General features: G+C 49.9%; 3 protein-coding genes across 3 annotated transcripts; all 3 read right to left on the bottom strand.

Annotated features, from left to right (window-relative positions):
- Positions 1-6,719: 6,719 nt before the first annotated feature.
- LOC139819255 (uncharacterized) lies at positions 6,720-7,070 on the bottom strand. Its single transcript, XM_071788459.1, has one exon. The coding sequence runs from the start codon at positions 7,068-7,070 to the stop codon at positions 6,720-6,722; it is 351 nt and encodes a 116-aa protein (XP_071644560.1).
- A 1,749-nt stretch (positions 7,071-8,819) lies between these two features.
- On the bottom strand, positions 8,820-10,184 carry LOC139819256 (uncharacterized). Its single transcript, XM_071788460.1, has one exon. It carries the CDS (start codon positions 10,182-10,184, stop codon positions 8,820-8,822), a length of 1,365 nt encoding a protein of 454 aa, XP_071644561.1.
- A 678-nt stretch (positions 10,185-10,862) lies between these two features.
- LOC139819258 (uncharacterized) lies at positions 10,863-13,967 on the bottom strand. Its single transcript, XM_071788465.1, has one exon. It carries the CDS (start codon positions 13,965-13,967, stop codon positions 10,863-10,865), a length of 3,105 nt encoding a protein of 1,034 aa, XP_071644566.1.
- Positions 13,968-15,334: the final 1,367 nt, after the last annotated feature.

Consider the following 15,334-nt stretch of genomic DNA (forward strand, 5'->3'; position numbering starts at 1 on the left):
TCCTCGTCCAGTTCGTCCCTCTTGTCTGGCGTCGCTATTCGCAGCGCCCCCATCGCTATTACCAACGAATCGTAGACACGGCGCTTGCGGTTGCAAGGTTAGGTAAGTTGGCTATGCGACAAAAGTCACAACTTTGAAGCGAACTACTTGCGCGAACTTATGTCGAGTCTATCTATGAATATTGTACAATCTGACGCTACGTATCACACGGCTACCGCCGACTCGTGGCTTGATGTTCTGGTGGTGGTTGATTGCGAGAAGGTCTTTAGATTTTCTAAGTCCGAGTGCCCGTTTATTGCTGGTTATGATTTGATAGAATTGTCGCTTTCACTGGGCACGAAGTTGGCGACGGAACGCACTATCTTAAGGCGTAGCTATAGAGCTGTTGACACTGACGAGTTCCTGGTCCATCTTCGGTCTCTTATAGAGAATCCTGAAGTAATGGCTTGTGTTCATGCCACTACTGATTGTGGTAATGTTAGTTATAACCAGTCATGTGTTTCTCAAGTCGATAGAGTTTGTCCCAGTACTGTCCAAAACTTTACTTAATACATTCGATGTGTTTGCTCCAGAGCGTGTTTTTACCATTAGAAAGCCTCTTGTGCGGTGGCTCACAGATGAACTTAAGACTAGGATTTGTATTCGCAATCAGGTTTACAAGCAAGCGAAGCGGTCAAATAGTTTACTTGGCTACTCCTTCTACAGACATTTTCGCAACCAGCTCTTAAAAACATCACTGACCCTGCCAAATTATGGAGAGAACTTGCACGTTTGGGTCTTGTAAAGTCATCTTTGGTTTCTCCTCTACATTTTTTTACACCAGATCAATTAAATTCATATTATGTCTCTGTTTCTGATGCTCATTCACCTTGCTTATATGATGATTTTATTTTCGCTATTGCTCAGGTTACTTGCCCATCTCAGCGTCCTGAGTTCGTTTTTCTGCGATAACGCCTCGTACGATCCTTGAGCTTATTTCTACGGGACCACTTTATTCCTACGCGTCGGGTTTGGATGGTATACCTCTTTACATTTTGCGAATTGCTTGGCCTGTGTTTTCGTCGTGTTTAACGGCTTTATTTAATTGCTCATTGGAAGATTCTTCCTTTCCGTCTCAGTGGAAGCGAGCGCTTATACGCCCACTCTCGAAGATTCGCATTCCTTCATCCCCGTCTGATACGAGACCGATAACCAATCTGCCTGAGCTGTCTAAAATACTTGAACGAATCGTTGCTTCACAGATCACTGATTACCTTACCGAACATGATCTTATAAGTCCCAGACAGTCTGCGTATCGCCCGAGTCATTATACTCAGTCTGCACTTCTGCGCGTTTGCGACGACATCAAGAAAGCGATTGACATTGGATTTATAACGATCTTGATCCTTTTCGATTTCAGTAAGGCGTTTGACACGGTTTCGCATCTTCGATTACTGATCAAACTTAAAGAGTTGGGTTTTTCCGACCCTGTTCTTATTTAGATTTACTCATACCTTACTGGTCGTTCTCAGGCTGTGGTGGATGACGACGTTAATTTTTCCTCTTGGCTATTAACGCTGTGCGGTGTTCCTCAGGGCTCTGTGCTTGGTCCACCTTTGTTTACCCTTTATATATTAACGATATTGATAGAGTCCTGATGTATTCTGAACAAATGATATTCGCTGATGACGTCCAGATCTATCGCTCTTGCGCTCCATGTGATCTTCTCTATAACCTTAACTTGATCTCCAAAGACGCAAATGCTATTGCTTCCTCATAGAGGAAGCTTTGTTTTCGTGAATTTCGTATATGAACCTTTGATTGCGTATAAAGTTGAGTCTAATCAACCAAATTTAAATGATTTATATATGAAATAGGGGTAGAAGAAACCAACAAAGAGATCGGTTTTTGAGTTTTTGATGCCAATATGTTCAGAGTGTTCTAAAATGTCGAAATATTGCATTAAAATCGCATGTCCGTATGTATGTATGTGCAGATTTGATGTCCATGATTGCTCTAACTTCCGTAAATATTGAGATATCGGGCTGTTTTTTTTTTAATCGATAGAGTATCATTCAAGGAAGGTTGGTATTTAATTTGGCGATAATCGGTAAAGGGGCTCTTTTTTAAAAAAATTTTGTATTTTTTTAGAAATGTCCATGGTTGCTCTAACTTCCGCAAATTTGGAGATATCGATTTATTTCTAATTTTATTATATTTTTTAGTCTTTTCTACCCATATTTCATATATAATTTTTTAAGATTTGGTTGATTAGACCCAGCTTTATACGCGATCAAAGGTCCATAATTTTGATCGCATATAAAGCTAAGTCTAATCAACCTAATTTAAAAAAATTATATATGAAATAGGGGTAAAAAAGACCGAAGTAAAAATTGTATTTTGAGTTTTCGATGCCAATGTGTTGCTTATGTTCGAAAACGTCGAATTTAAATTTATTGAGGATCGGTTTTGAGGATCGGCTATTCATCAAATAACTTAGGGTAGATTGAGGCGAATCGGATTAATATAAGTATTAAGACAATTTTCTTTAATATTTTATTTTAAACGAGCAATTTTATTGTGCTAATTAGTAATCCGATTTGCCTTGGTCTACCCTATACATTTTTTAGGCAGAAATCGGTAACCCTTTCATTAATCTTCGCCAAATTCAAAACAACCTCTCTTTAATGATACCTTATATATAAGATTACGTGTATGATTTGTGCACTTTTTAGGCAAACTTTAGTAACCCTTTCATTGATCATTGCCCAATTCAACACCAATCTATCTTTAATGATACTCTATCCATAAAAAAAAGTGTGCAAGTAGAAACTTGCACATTGCTTCCTCATAATTTTTAAGTGTGCAAATAGAAACTTGCACATTGCTTCCTCATAGTTTTTTAGTGTGCAAGTAGAAACTTGCACATTGCTTCCTCATAGTTTTTAAATGTGCAAGTAGAAACTTGTACATTGCTTCCTCATAGTTTTTAAGTGAGCAAGTAGAAACTTGCACATTGCTTCCTTATAGTTTTTAAGTGTGCAAGTAGAAACCTGCATTGCTTCCTCTATGAGAAAGCCAAATTAATAAATATCTACTAATAATTATGCATACAGGCTTCCTCATAGAGGAATCAATGTGCAGGTTTCTACTTGCACACTTAAAAACTATAAGGAAGCAATGTGTTTTTGATTATGCAATGGCAAATGGTTCGAAATTGAACCCTGCTAAATCCAAGGTAATGATATTTGGTAGTAGGAAAAATATTAATAATATTGATTTAAAGCTTCTACCACCTATAGTTGTTAACAATATGCCTTTGCCATATGTAAGCGAAGTGACAACCTTTTTTTTTACGTGCTGAAAATCTTCTACTGCCGGGACTGAGTCCCAGCAGCCCCCTAGTTGGAGGGAAGACCCCCCGCCTTCTGGAAAAAACGGAGGGGTGTCGGATTTTTACCGACTAAAAAACACCACGAGTTCCTTCCAGACGTATTACGGAGGAGGGGGGGACCGGAAAACGCAATGATACCATCCGGGACCCCCTTACGCAATGTCTTTACGCATATCCTCCTAAGGGGGACGAGGAGCCGGATTGGGGAGCGCCCACAGACCCGGTTTGTCCGGATAGCTGGGATCCCGCGTGTCCGCAGGCAACCAGTTACCGGTCCCCCATCCCCCTACTAATTTGTGGCGGTCTGGGGGAAACTAACCCCAGTCCGCTACCCCCCTTTGGGGTTGCTGGCCCCCTCTTTACAGAGGAAGCTAGCAGCGGGCGCGTGGTTTCCAGCCCAGTACGCCCGCCCCCCAGGCGAGTGAGGGAAGGAGGACCCCTGTTATGCGGCGGACTCCTTCCCCCCGTGCCCTCCAAAGAGGGCAGGGGGCCCGAACCACGGAACTAACGTGACGGTTCTGGCACCATTGGCTGCTCCTGCGGCCCCTTCTCCCCAACATTTTTCTCCTCCTCGCTATCCTGAAAGGGCAGGCGGGAGGGCGGAGCAACCTTCCCCCTTCTGACCCTTTCGTCCGCCTCCTTCTGCGACATTACAGTGCCGCAGAAGGCGACGAACGCTCTCCATTTGGCCTCTCCCTCCCTTGGCTCCACCGCCGCAGCGATGATAACCGGGAGGGAGAGGTCCTGCCCCACACTCTCCCGGAGAGTGCGGCGCTGTTCGTCCCAAGTTGGGCAGAACTCCAGCGTATGCTGCGCCGTATCCGCCCCCTTCCGGACAGTGGTAGCACTCCGTGGTGCGCTCCTTTCCTATGCGACACAGATACTCCCCGAAGCAACTATGCCCCGTGAGCACCTGTGCCGCATGATATGTAATCCCGCGTCCCCCCCGGTCCGCCCACTCACGAAGGACGGGCCGGATGGCCTCGTGGACCCTCCTCCCTGACTCGAGCTGGGGGTCGTCCAAATATTCCTCCCAGCTTTCGAGGAGGGTCTCTTTGGCCTGTTGCCTCAGCATGGTCCTCTGTCGCAGGGTTAACACAGGAGTTTCCCCCCTTCTGACCATCTCGTCTTTGATGTTCCTGACCCGGCGGTACATGTCCGCCTGGGACAGGGCGACGAGATCTATTGGGGGGATCCCTGCGAGGACCGTCGCCGCCACGTGCGAGACGGTCCGATAGGTGCGGGCGGCTCTTTGGGCTATATGGCGCTGGACCGCCACAAGCTTGCGCCAGCCACCTCCTCCGCCCACACCGGAGCTCCGTACAAAATGACGGAGTGGACCGTCGCGACGTATAGGCGGCGCACATGCCCGCCCGGTCCCCCAACGTTCGGCAATAGCCTTGCGAGGCTGTTTGCCACCATTCCTGCCCTGGGGGCGATGCGGGCAATGTGCTCGCCGAGGCTGACGTCTTCCCTGAGCCACAGTCCCAGATATTTTAGCTGGGACTGTATTGAGACGCGGGCGTTCTCCACGTTCATGCAGAGACCTCCAGGAGGTGCTTCCCGCAGAGCTTGCCCGGCCACGGCAGGCACCATGTTGTGTTCCCTGGCAGGTCGACCCGGTCTTTCCGATTGAAAAACCAGCAAGCCTGGGTTTTCTGCGGGGCAACCCTGAGACCCAGCCCCCTCAAGGAGCGCATTACGCTTGCAGCAGCAACGTTGGCTAAACCTAGTGCAGTTTCCCAATCCCTCTTGCCGACCACCAAATACAGATTATCTGCATATCCCGTTAATCGGCAGCCGGCGGGTAGGGCGATCTTCAGAATCATGTCGTATGCGATGTTCCATAGCAGGGGGCCCAACACGGACCTCTGCGGAACACCGCACCCGACCAACTTGACCCCGAGGATCCCATCTCCGTCCACGTACAAGAGGCCCCTGTCCCGGAAATAATCTTCTATGAGCCGGATCATGTAGGGAGGGACTTCGAAATACTCGAGTGTCCTCCCTATCACTGGTCAGGGGAGGGAGTTGAACGCATTCCTGACGTCAAAACTGACGCCAAGCGCAGCCCCCGTCATGGCCTCCGTGCGAGAGATGACGCTAAGAATGGCGTCAATAGTAAACCTCCCCGCACGGAAGCTCCATTGGTCGTCGCTTAAATTACGACCATCCTTCCGGGACAGGTGCCGGACAAGGCGCTCCGCTATAATCCTCTCTAGAATTTATTCGCCTCGTCCAGCAGGCAGATTGGCCTGTACGTAGACGGATCGTCTGCCGGTTTTCCTGCCTTCGACAGCAGCACTAGGTTTTTGCCACCTTCCAACTCTTGGGGAACCGACCGGTCTTAAAACATTCAGTGAATATTCGTTCCATTCGACCGGTCAGTCCCCCGGCGGCCAAGGTCCAAGCCCTCCCTGGTACTCCGTCAGGGCCAGGCGCTTTGCCCTTCTTGACTCTGCAGAGGGCCCTCGCCAACTCTTCCACCGAGACCCCCAGCTTTATGTCCCACTCCACCTCGGGCTGTGGGGGAACCTTACTTCACCTCCGTCGCCGGCGGGGAACAATGTGTCCACCACTCTGCTGGCAAACGGGGGGTCCAGAGTTTCCGTAATAGGGGGCGTCCAAGGCTTAAGCTTATTCATAACAAGCCTGTAGGGACGCCCCCATGGATTCTCGTCGAGTGTGGCGAGGAGCTCTTTCCAGAAGGACTCCTTGGCCGTTCTAATCGCCCGGGAGAGGTCTTGGCGGGCGGAACGCCAGGCCTCCCCCGCATCTGGCTCTGTGAAGGCCCCACGTCCAGCGCGGGCCCTCAGCCATCGTCTCTTCGCTTGGACCGAGGAGCGCCTAAGAGCGGCAATCTCCTTGGTCCACCAGTATGCGGCGCGCCGCGGAGGAGGTTTACGGCTGCGGGGCATCGCGATGTCGCACGCGCGTTTCATGAGCTCCCGCAACCTCTAGATTTCCGACTCTAGGTCGTAGTTCCCCGCGGCGTCACCGCCCTCTTCCTCCTCGAGATCTCCCCAAGTTAGACCCAGGACCGCCGCCCTTAGGCGGTCCGGGTCCAACTTCTTGAGAACCCATCTCTTTGATCCCTCCGTTTTGCGGCGGCGGGCTAGCACGTGCGGGGAGGCAATTTGGACCACCATCTCTATCAGCTGGTGGTCCGACAGCGTCTCACTATCTTCCATCACCCCCCAATCACGAATACAGCGCGCCGTGCGGAAGTCCGCCCAAGTCAAATCGACTATGGACGTCCCCTGCCGACGCACGCACGTGCTTTTACGGTCTCTGTTTATTAGGCACAGGCCTAGGCCCGCCGCCCACTCCTCCAGGGTGGGACCCCTCACATTTGGCCCCGGAAACCCCACAGTGCAGATTTTGCATTGAAGTCCCCGGCGACTATTACCTGGCTCTGGGAGTGCTGTTGGACGCACAAATCTATCACGTCCAGCACCCCCTCAAACTTTGCCAAGTCCCAGCTAGGAGGGGTATATACCGCAACAATGAGTATGGGCCCCCACTTCGCCGCCACGTATCCCTCGCCGGCCTCGACACGAGTGCACGGCGGGGATCGTGGCAGCGGCCTCCAGTAGATGGCCGTGGAGCCGCGCCGGTCCGCGAACCAATGTGGGTGGTCGTTCGGAATCAGCCACGGCTCCGCGACAATTCCTAACCCACTCCCACGCTCGGCCATCGTCTGAATGAAAAGATCTTGGGCCGCGCGGCAGTGGTTTAAGTTCACTTGTAGGACTCTAAGGGACATTTTTGTTTGTCCTCAGAGTCCTCCAGCTCGATGCCCTCCATCGCGGCGGCGGGGTCGGAAATTGGCCCCGCCGCACTCTCGGTTACTGCGGGCTCGGTCCACTCAACTGAGCCCTCACCTGCTGCCCACTCTGCCTTTTCTGCTGGCTCGGGTGAGCCAGCAGCTATTGCGACCATTTTCGCCTCCTCGCACACCTCCATGGGGGTAGGTTCGGCTACCTTCAGCGCCGGTTTAATGGCCGCTCTCTTCCCCATACCCCCCGACGTTGAGGCGACAATTAGTGTGGGTTTGCCCACCTTTGTCGCCTCTTTTCCTCCTTCTCCCGCTGTCTCCTGCTTACTCTTCTGAAAGCGGGAGACATCCACGTTTGCTCGCTCATTGCTGAGCATTCTAATTAGTGGACGTGGAGCCTCTCCCTCCTTTGGCGGCTTTTGGGCCGATTTGGCCTTGCCGCTTTTACTGCCAGCCTTTTTGGTTGGTTGTGCAGGGCCCTTTGCCTTCGGTTTTGCGGGGGACTTTTCTCCCCCGCTCGCCTGGGCCTTGCCTATTTTGGGGGCATTTCCCCCGGTCTTTTTCGGGCCTTTGCAGGACTTCCTACCAACCCGATGGTTGGCAGTGTGGTTCGTCTGTGCATATTTGCGTCCAGCACTTTGGAGACCGCGAGGAGAAGAGGGCGCCTGGCTTCGGGCATGCCCTCCACTACTATCTCCTCGAGGATCTTCTCCCTCCCACATGGTTCGTCCTTGTCCATTTCTTTTTCGGGCTCCTCCGAGTCCAGACCTGTTTTGTTAATACGCTCGAGCCTGGGCGTCGTGCGTCCCCGCGGTAACCTTCGGTGGGATTCTCGTGGTTGGCGGGGTCGAGAAGGAATAGTGCCTCTCTTAGTTTGAATTCTATATATTTCACGGAGATTGTTCACAAACTGTATTGCGCAAATGCCCGCGCTATTCACAACTGAGTCGCAGCGCGCGAATGACACAATAATTATAGTCGAATAGTACGCTCGTAACACGCCTGCTTATGGTCACGTCCGACCACGATCTGCCGGAAGGAAACGGTCTCTCAACAGCGAAGGGAGACGAGCAAACCCGAAAAGACCCGAAGGGCTGAGTCGTCGCGACACGTGCGCCGCGCGCTGGTGGCAACCGCAGTGCTCACTAAAAAGAACGAACTTAAAGGTGTCGCGAAAAGTAATGCCCTCCCTTTTAATAAATACGCAACATATGCCGCCCGCCTTGAAAGACTCTGCTTTCAAAATACAAATCAAGCCCCTCAGGCGATAATTGCTACGGACGCTATCTTGACAAACGGGCAATTAGGGAGCGATGAGCGTTAATCAAGGTAACGCGATTGATAACCTAGGACCAGAAAATGAATTATGCGAGACTAGTGACTAGCCGGAAACAATTAAACGCGAACATAAACTAAATTAAGACTAAGCTAGAGACTAACAGTAATGCTTGAAAGAAATCGGTACAACATAAAAGAGACGCGAAGTATCTCGAACGGATTTGAAGGTAAATGATCCCACATCTAGGATCGTAAGGAATAGAGCAAGCATGTAAATTTGGTACGCAATTGACGATATGTTGCTGGATTGAACGGAGTACAAATCTTAACTTAAGTGCTTAACCTAAGGAACAAAATACGAATTAAATGATATACAAAAAAAAATGTGCTTCACTGATCGATCGGTAGTATCGCCAACTTGGTTATGGGCCGTATGAACATTCCCTTGGCAGTTTTTACCACAGCAGAGCGGGATATACCGTCGGAGTCGGGACGAACTTCTTGGATGCGACCCAATAACCATTGCAAGGGCGCTAAGCCCTGTTGCTTAATCAGCACGAGTCGTCCTGGTTCCAATGCTGCTCCCAGGTTCTTCTTCCATTTAGAACGTTCCTGAAGGGAGCTCAAGTATTCCGTGCTCCACCTTCTCCAGAAATGCTGTTGGAGCTGCTGAACTAATTGCCAACGTGTTAATCTATTCTCGCTTACATCGGTTAAATCGGGAGAAGGGATACTGTTGAGCGGAGTACCGACCAGAAAGTGACCCGGTGTGAGGGGGGTCAGATCATTCGGATCATTACTTAATTGAGTGAGAGACCGCGAGTTCAGAATTGCCTCTATTTCGCAAAGCACGGTCGTCATTTCCTCAAATGTTAAATGAGCCTGGCCAACGATACGAGACAAGTGATACTTAGCAGATTTTACGGCTGCCTCCCACAAACCCCCGAAGTGAGGCGCGTTGGGCGGTATGAATGACCATGACGTTTCTTGGTCGCGAAGGAAATCCTTAACGTTCGTCTGAACTTGCTCGCTGGCGACAAAATCATAGAGTTCCTTTATTTGCTTATTTGCACCAACAAAGGTCGTTCCGTTATCGGAGTAAATATTGACTGGCCTCCCTCTTCGCGATATAAATCTTCGCAACGTGGCTAAAAAGGCATCCGAGGTGAGGTCGCTTACTAGCTCTATGTGGACTGCCTTCGTGGCGAAGCAGACGAATATTGAGATATAAGCCTTACAAATGCGGGCATTACGGCGCTTGCCCTCTTTCAGGTTTACCGGACCGGCGTAATCGACGCCGCAGTGTGAAAACGGTTTGGAGATTGTAACGCGACCACTGGGCAGTGAACCCATAATTGCTTCTGATTGCGCTGGTTTAGCCTTAAAACACGCTACGCAATTTCGAGTGATTTTTCGCGTGGTAGAGCGCAAGGAAAGAGGCCAAAATTGTTGCCTTACGAAAGCCATAGTGGCTTGAGTTCCTGCATGCTTATTGCGTATATGCTCGCGGAGAATTAGGCGCTTTGTTAACTCGTGTTTGGCTGGGAGAAGAATGGGATGGCGCGCATCGGCGCTTAGCTCGGAATTTTTTAGTCTTCCACCCACTCGTAGCAGTCCGTCCTCGTCTAGGAAGGGAGACATGGTAAGGAGTTTGCTAGATGCGTTGATAGGTGTGCCCTTGCTTAGACTTTGATATTCTTCAACAAAGGCGTGCCTTTGGACCGTTCTGCAAGCGACCTTTAGAGCGTACGACATCTCGCTGGGAGAGACAAAAGTAGTTAGGCTATCCGGACGCGATTTTTTGTGCATTCTGATACAAAGGGCTAGTATACGGAATACTTTGTATAGGCTGGAATATTCGGCTAGTAAGTCGTCTACTATTGAGGGCTGCAGGATGGCTGCGGCTGCTGATGTTGCTCGCCTTTCTGGAAGGTCGTCCTGGTGGGGAAACTTGCCACTTGGCCAGTGGTCTTCATTGCGTTGTAGAAACGCAGGGCCTCGCCACCACAGGGCTGCGCTTGGCAGGTCTCCGGGGTCGAGTCCGCGCGATAGGATGTCGGCTGGGTTGTCGGGAGAAGGAACGTGTCGCCAACTTTCGGGACTCGTTAGGCGTTGCACTTCCCCAACCCTGTTTGAAACGAATACGGACCACTGGCGTGAAAGTGATGCTATCCAGTTTAGGGCGATTGTGGAGTCGGACCACAAGAATATTCGACTGCTTGATAACTCGAAGGATTCGGAAATCTTTTTTAAGAGTTGCGCTAGAAGTACCGCCGCGCACAATTCTAGTTTGGGTAGCGTAATCGTCTTTAACGGAGCTACTCGAGATTTGGAGCATAGTAGTTCGATACGGTAATTCCTTGCGCCTTCGCCGGTGCGAACGTAAAAGCAGGCGCCGTAGGCCCGCTGACTTGCGTCGCAAAACCCGTGTATTTAAACCGACTGGGGGTCTGTTGCAAATTTAACGCGTCTGTGGACTTGTATTTGACTTAACTTGGATAGGCCCTGTTTGAAGGCCATCCAGCGAGAGTGGAGATGCTGAGGAACTGTCTCGTCCCATTCGACACCTGCTTGCCAAAGCTCCTGAAGGATTAGTTTAGCACTAGTGATCATCGGGCCGAGAAGGCCGAGTGGGTCGAACAATTTGGCTACTTCGGAGAGTATACCGCGTTTGTTTACTATGCTTGAATAATCTTGGGTTTTGTATGAGAATTGTAGGACGTCTCGTGCCTGATCCCACTGGATCCCTAAGATTCGCGAATCGGTGCTGTTAGTTATAGCGACCGTGTTGAGATGCGGGTTATCCACGTTTTCTAACAATAATGGACAATTTGAGGCCCACTTGCTAAGCTGAAAGGCCCCCAAGCGTAAGAGTTGCACGACTTCGTCCCGGATTCGCTTCGCATCTTCTATCGTATCCGCCCCGGTAAGAATGTCGTCGACGTAAAAATCACGTTCAACATGCTTGGATCCCACCGGGAAGTCTGTTCTGAATAGTTCGGCCAAATGTTTTAGGCACCTGGTAGCCAAATAAGAGGCCGAAGAAGTGCCGTGAGTGACGGTTATTAACTCGTATGTTTTCACGCTTGAGTCCGCATTATCTCTCCATAAAATTCTTTGGAGATGTGTCCGTGACGGTGCTACTAATATTTGCCTGTACATTTTCACTATGTCGGCAGTGAAAACGTAAGCAAACGTGCGGAAACGCATTAAAATTGAAGCTAAGTCCTGTTGAACGACCGGCCCCACAATTAAAACGTCGTTAAGCGATAAACCCGAACTGCTCTTACAGGACGCGTCAAAGACAACTCGGAGTTTGGCTGAATTGTCAGAATTTTTATATACGCCATGATGGGGCAGGTAAAAGGGAGTTGAATCCTCACTCGGTGGAACGTCTATTTCCATCATGTGATTCAAGGACTCGTATTCGCGTAAGAAGTGTTCGTATCGCTCCCTCAAAAGTGGATCGCGACTGAGGCGTTTCTCGAGATTTAACAATCGCTTCAAAGCGACCTCCCTGGAATCCCCTAGTCTATTAACCATATTTTCCCTGAGCGGGAGCTGTACCACGAATTGGCCTTGTGGCGTTCGGGACACGGTTTTCAGAAATTGTTGTTCGCAATAAGATTCCTCGGCAGTGAGAGAGACTGACTTGTTTGTGACTTCTTCTTGCTGCCAAAAGTGGCCTAATTGTTCATGTAATTCCGCGTTGGACACGATCGCGTGTAGCGCCTGGACACGTTTAGTTGAAGCCAACGAGTTATTTAAGCGACCCGCCAGAATCCAGCCCAATCGCGTTTTCTGTAACGTGGGATGTTTGTGTGAAGCCTTGATCTGACCGACACACATTAACTCCCAAAAGAACTCGGCACCGAGCAAGATGTCGATATCTGCGGCTTTATGGAAGTTGGGATCGGCTAGCTTGAGATTTCGCGGAATGTCGAAGTTATCGCGCTTTAAGTTGTACGCGGGTAGTTTACTTGTAACTTGATCTGTCACGATGCAACTAATGTCGGCGTAATATGAATTAATCAGCGAATGAATTCTCAAATTTACGGCTTGAGACGAATTGGTAACTGATCCGTTAACTCCGGAAATAGATACGCTTTGATTTTGAGCCTTTAAACCTAGGATGTTTAACAATTTTCTAGAAATAAAATTAGCTTGCGAGCCGCAGTCTAATAAAACGCGGCACTCTACTGGTATGCCTTGACTGTTATTGACGCTTGCGACGGCTGTAGATAGCATAATGTGATTGTCGCTTGAAAGATTCGACGCGTGCGTGGCTGTCACGGAAGAAGTTTTTGATTCATCAACTTCATTTTCTTTACTGGAACTTGAATCACGGGGTTCCGAGCTGCTCGAAAGGTGAAGAAGAGAATTATGTTTGGCAGCACACGTTTTGCAAGTGCCTGACGCACATTGATTAGCCGCATGCGATGTAGATCTTAAGCAATTGCCGCAAAGCTTTCGTTTGCGCACTTCGGCGATCCTACGGGGAATCGGGAGAGCTAAAAAATTCTTGCAGCGATAGATAGAATGCTCACCGTTGCAATAGCTGCATTTGTACTTGACGGCCGCGTGACAGGAAGATTGATGCTTAAGGTTGGCCTTGGAATTGGTTCCGATAGATGATTTGCCCGTCGCCTCTAGGACCTGACATTTATGAGATATGAACTCGAGTAATTGTTTCAATGTGGGAGGATCCGTACCTGTCAAAGACGTTTGCCACTCCCGGGATGTGACCGCGTCCAGTTTTGAATTCAGTATACATGTTAATAGATCGTCCCAATGAGTGACGGGGCGTTTCAATGCCTGAAGGGCGTGAATGTGCTTAGTTGCGCCGTCTGAAATTGAGCGCAGCTCACTTGCAATTTCCTTCGACATTGGAGGAAGTTCTATAATCGCTTTTACATGCGTTTGGATGATAACTCGCTTGTTGTCGTATCGATCCTTTAACAACCGCCACGCTACGTCATAGTTTAGTTCTGATATTTCGAGAGAACTTATAACATCGCTCGCCTCGCCCGAAAGGCATCCACGCAGGTATTGCAATTTTTCAACGTTGCTGATAGAAGCGTTGGTGTGAATAATGGAATGAAAACCGTCAAAAAAGGGAAACCACTCCTCATATTTGCCCGTAAACTTGGGTAAATCTAGCTTTGGTAATCGAATGTTGGCTCTAGAATCGGAAGCGTTAGACAAACCGGAAGCCAATGGCGACGGTGAGGTGAGGCTTGGCGTGGGAGACTCCGAGGGACTAAGTATCTCTATTATTTTGCCGCACAGCGTGTAGTAACTATCCTCAAAACATGCTCGATCGTTGGCCTCGCCTTCGTCTAAAGATTCTAGCTCAGATTGTACCGCGTCGTAATCCCTCCAATAATCTTCCAATTTCGCTTTTCGCTCTGTAAGTTGAGCCCTCACGGAAGGTGTGACGGAAGTTACTGCGTGAACGTATGTGGCGGTACGTGTGCACGAGGCTTTAATTGTGGCGCGACGTTTTCGGAGAGCCGTCACGTTTTGTTCACTTGCCATTTTCACGCGGGTTAATTAACGAGTCTGGTCGATAACATGCACTCAAACAATAACCCTTACCTGTCGGTAACGCGCGCAAGTAGTCTGGATCGCGACGTGGTTCGTAGCGTGCTTCGTGGCGTATCCGATTCGTTGGACGACGTCGGATGAAGGGCGGCTGATGATGTGCGACGGAAATCAGCCTTGCTGTTGACGGATGTAGACAATGGCGCTGGACGATGGACGTTGGCCGCGGAACTCTGGATACGGGCCGTGGAACGCCGCCTGAGAAGATGGCCGCGGAGTGCTACCTGACAAGATGGCGATAGGCGCGACACTGGGTTGCCCGCCAAAACTTCCTCGTAGATGGTTGCCAAATTTCTCGGCCACTGCTGCCGAGATATGTCTCCCCCCGCGGACACTTGTCAGTCTCGCAGGCCGAAGAAAATTCGGATTGTCGCAGACTGTCGATGATGCGTTTTGGCAGTTGCGATGCGCTTGCGACCCTTCTGGAAGGATCGAGAGATCGTGGAAGGCGCCTGCTGCTTCACGCGATTGACGTTGTGCAGGTGCTCAAAATCTCCGGGTGAGTCGAGCGGACCATCCGGTTCGAAGGACCAAATGTTTTGTTAATACGCTCGAGCCTGGGTGTCGTGCGTCCCCGCGGTAACCTTCGGTGGGATTCTCGTGGTTGGCGGGGTCGAGAAGGAATAGTGCCTCTCTTAGTTTGAATTCTATATATTTCACGGAGATTGTTCACAAACTGTATTGCGCAAATGCCCGCGCTATTCACAACTGAGTCGCAGCGCGCGAATGACGCAATAATTATAGTCGAATAGTACGCTCGTAACACGCCTGCTTATGGTCACGTCCGACCACGATCTGCCGGAAGGAAACGGTCTCTCAACAGCGAAGGGAGACGAGCAAACCCGAAAAGACCCGAAGGGCTGAGTCGTCGCGACACGTGCGCCGCGCGCTGGTGGCAACCGCAGTGCTCACTAAAAAGAACGAACTTAAAGGTGTCGCGAAAAGTAATGCCCTCCCTTTTAATAAATACGCAACAAGACCTCACGGACCGTGGATTCGCCAAGCGCTTCCGTTTCTTTCCTATCCTTTCCGGAGACGTTTGCGCTCTCCTGTCTGGGTCTTGCTGCATTTGTTCTTGCAGCAGTCCCATTTGTTGTTGCAGCAATGTTATTTGCTGCTGCAACCTCCCGTTCTCCACCTTCAGCGCCTTCAGGTTGCTGATCTCCTGTTGTTGGGAGGTGATTTTCCTCCGGAGATCCTCCAGTTCGGCATCGCGAGCAATCCCTATCATAGGGTTACCCATACGCATTGCCAAATGCTGGGCGGCAGCCGAGATTGTGGCCATCGCACTGTTCATGAGC

The sequence above is a fragment of the Temnothorax longispinosus genome, chromosome 9, assembly GCF_030848805.1.
Source record: "Temnothorax longispinosus isolate EJ_2023e chromosome 9, Tlon_JGU_v1, whole genome shotgun sequence".
NCBI lineage: Eukaryota > Metazoa > Arthropoda > Insecta > Hymenoptera > Formicidae > Temnothorax > Temnothorax longispinosus.

Excerpts from the sequence above, each read along its gene's own strand:
- LOC139819258 (XM_071788465.1), bottom strand. The coding sequence starts at position 13,967 with ATGGCAAGTGAACAAAACGTGACGGCTCTCCGAAAACGTCGCGCCACA.
- LOC139819255 (XM_071788459.1), bottom strand. The coding sequence starts at position 7,070 with ATGGCCGAGCGTGGGAGTGGGTTAGGAATTGTCGCGGAGCCGTGGCTG.
- LOC139819256 (XM_071788460.1), bottom strand. The coding sequence starts at position 10,184 with ATGTCGTACGCTCTAAAGGTCGCTTGCAGAACGGTCCAAAGGCACGCC.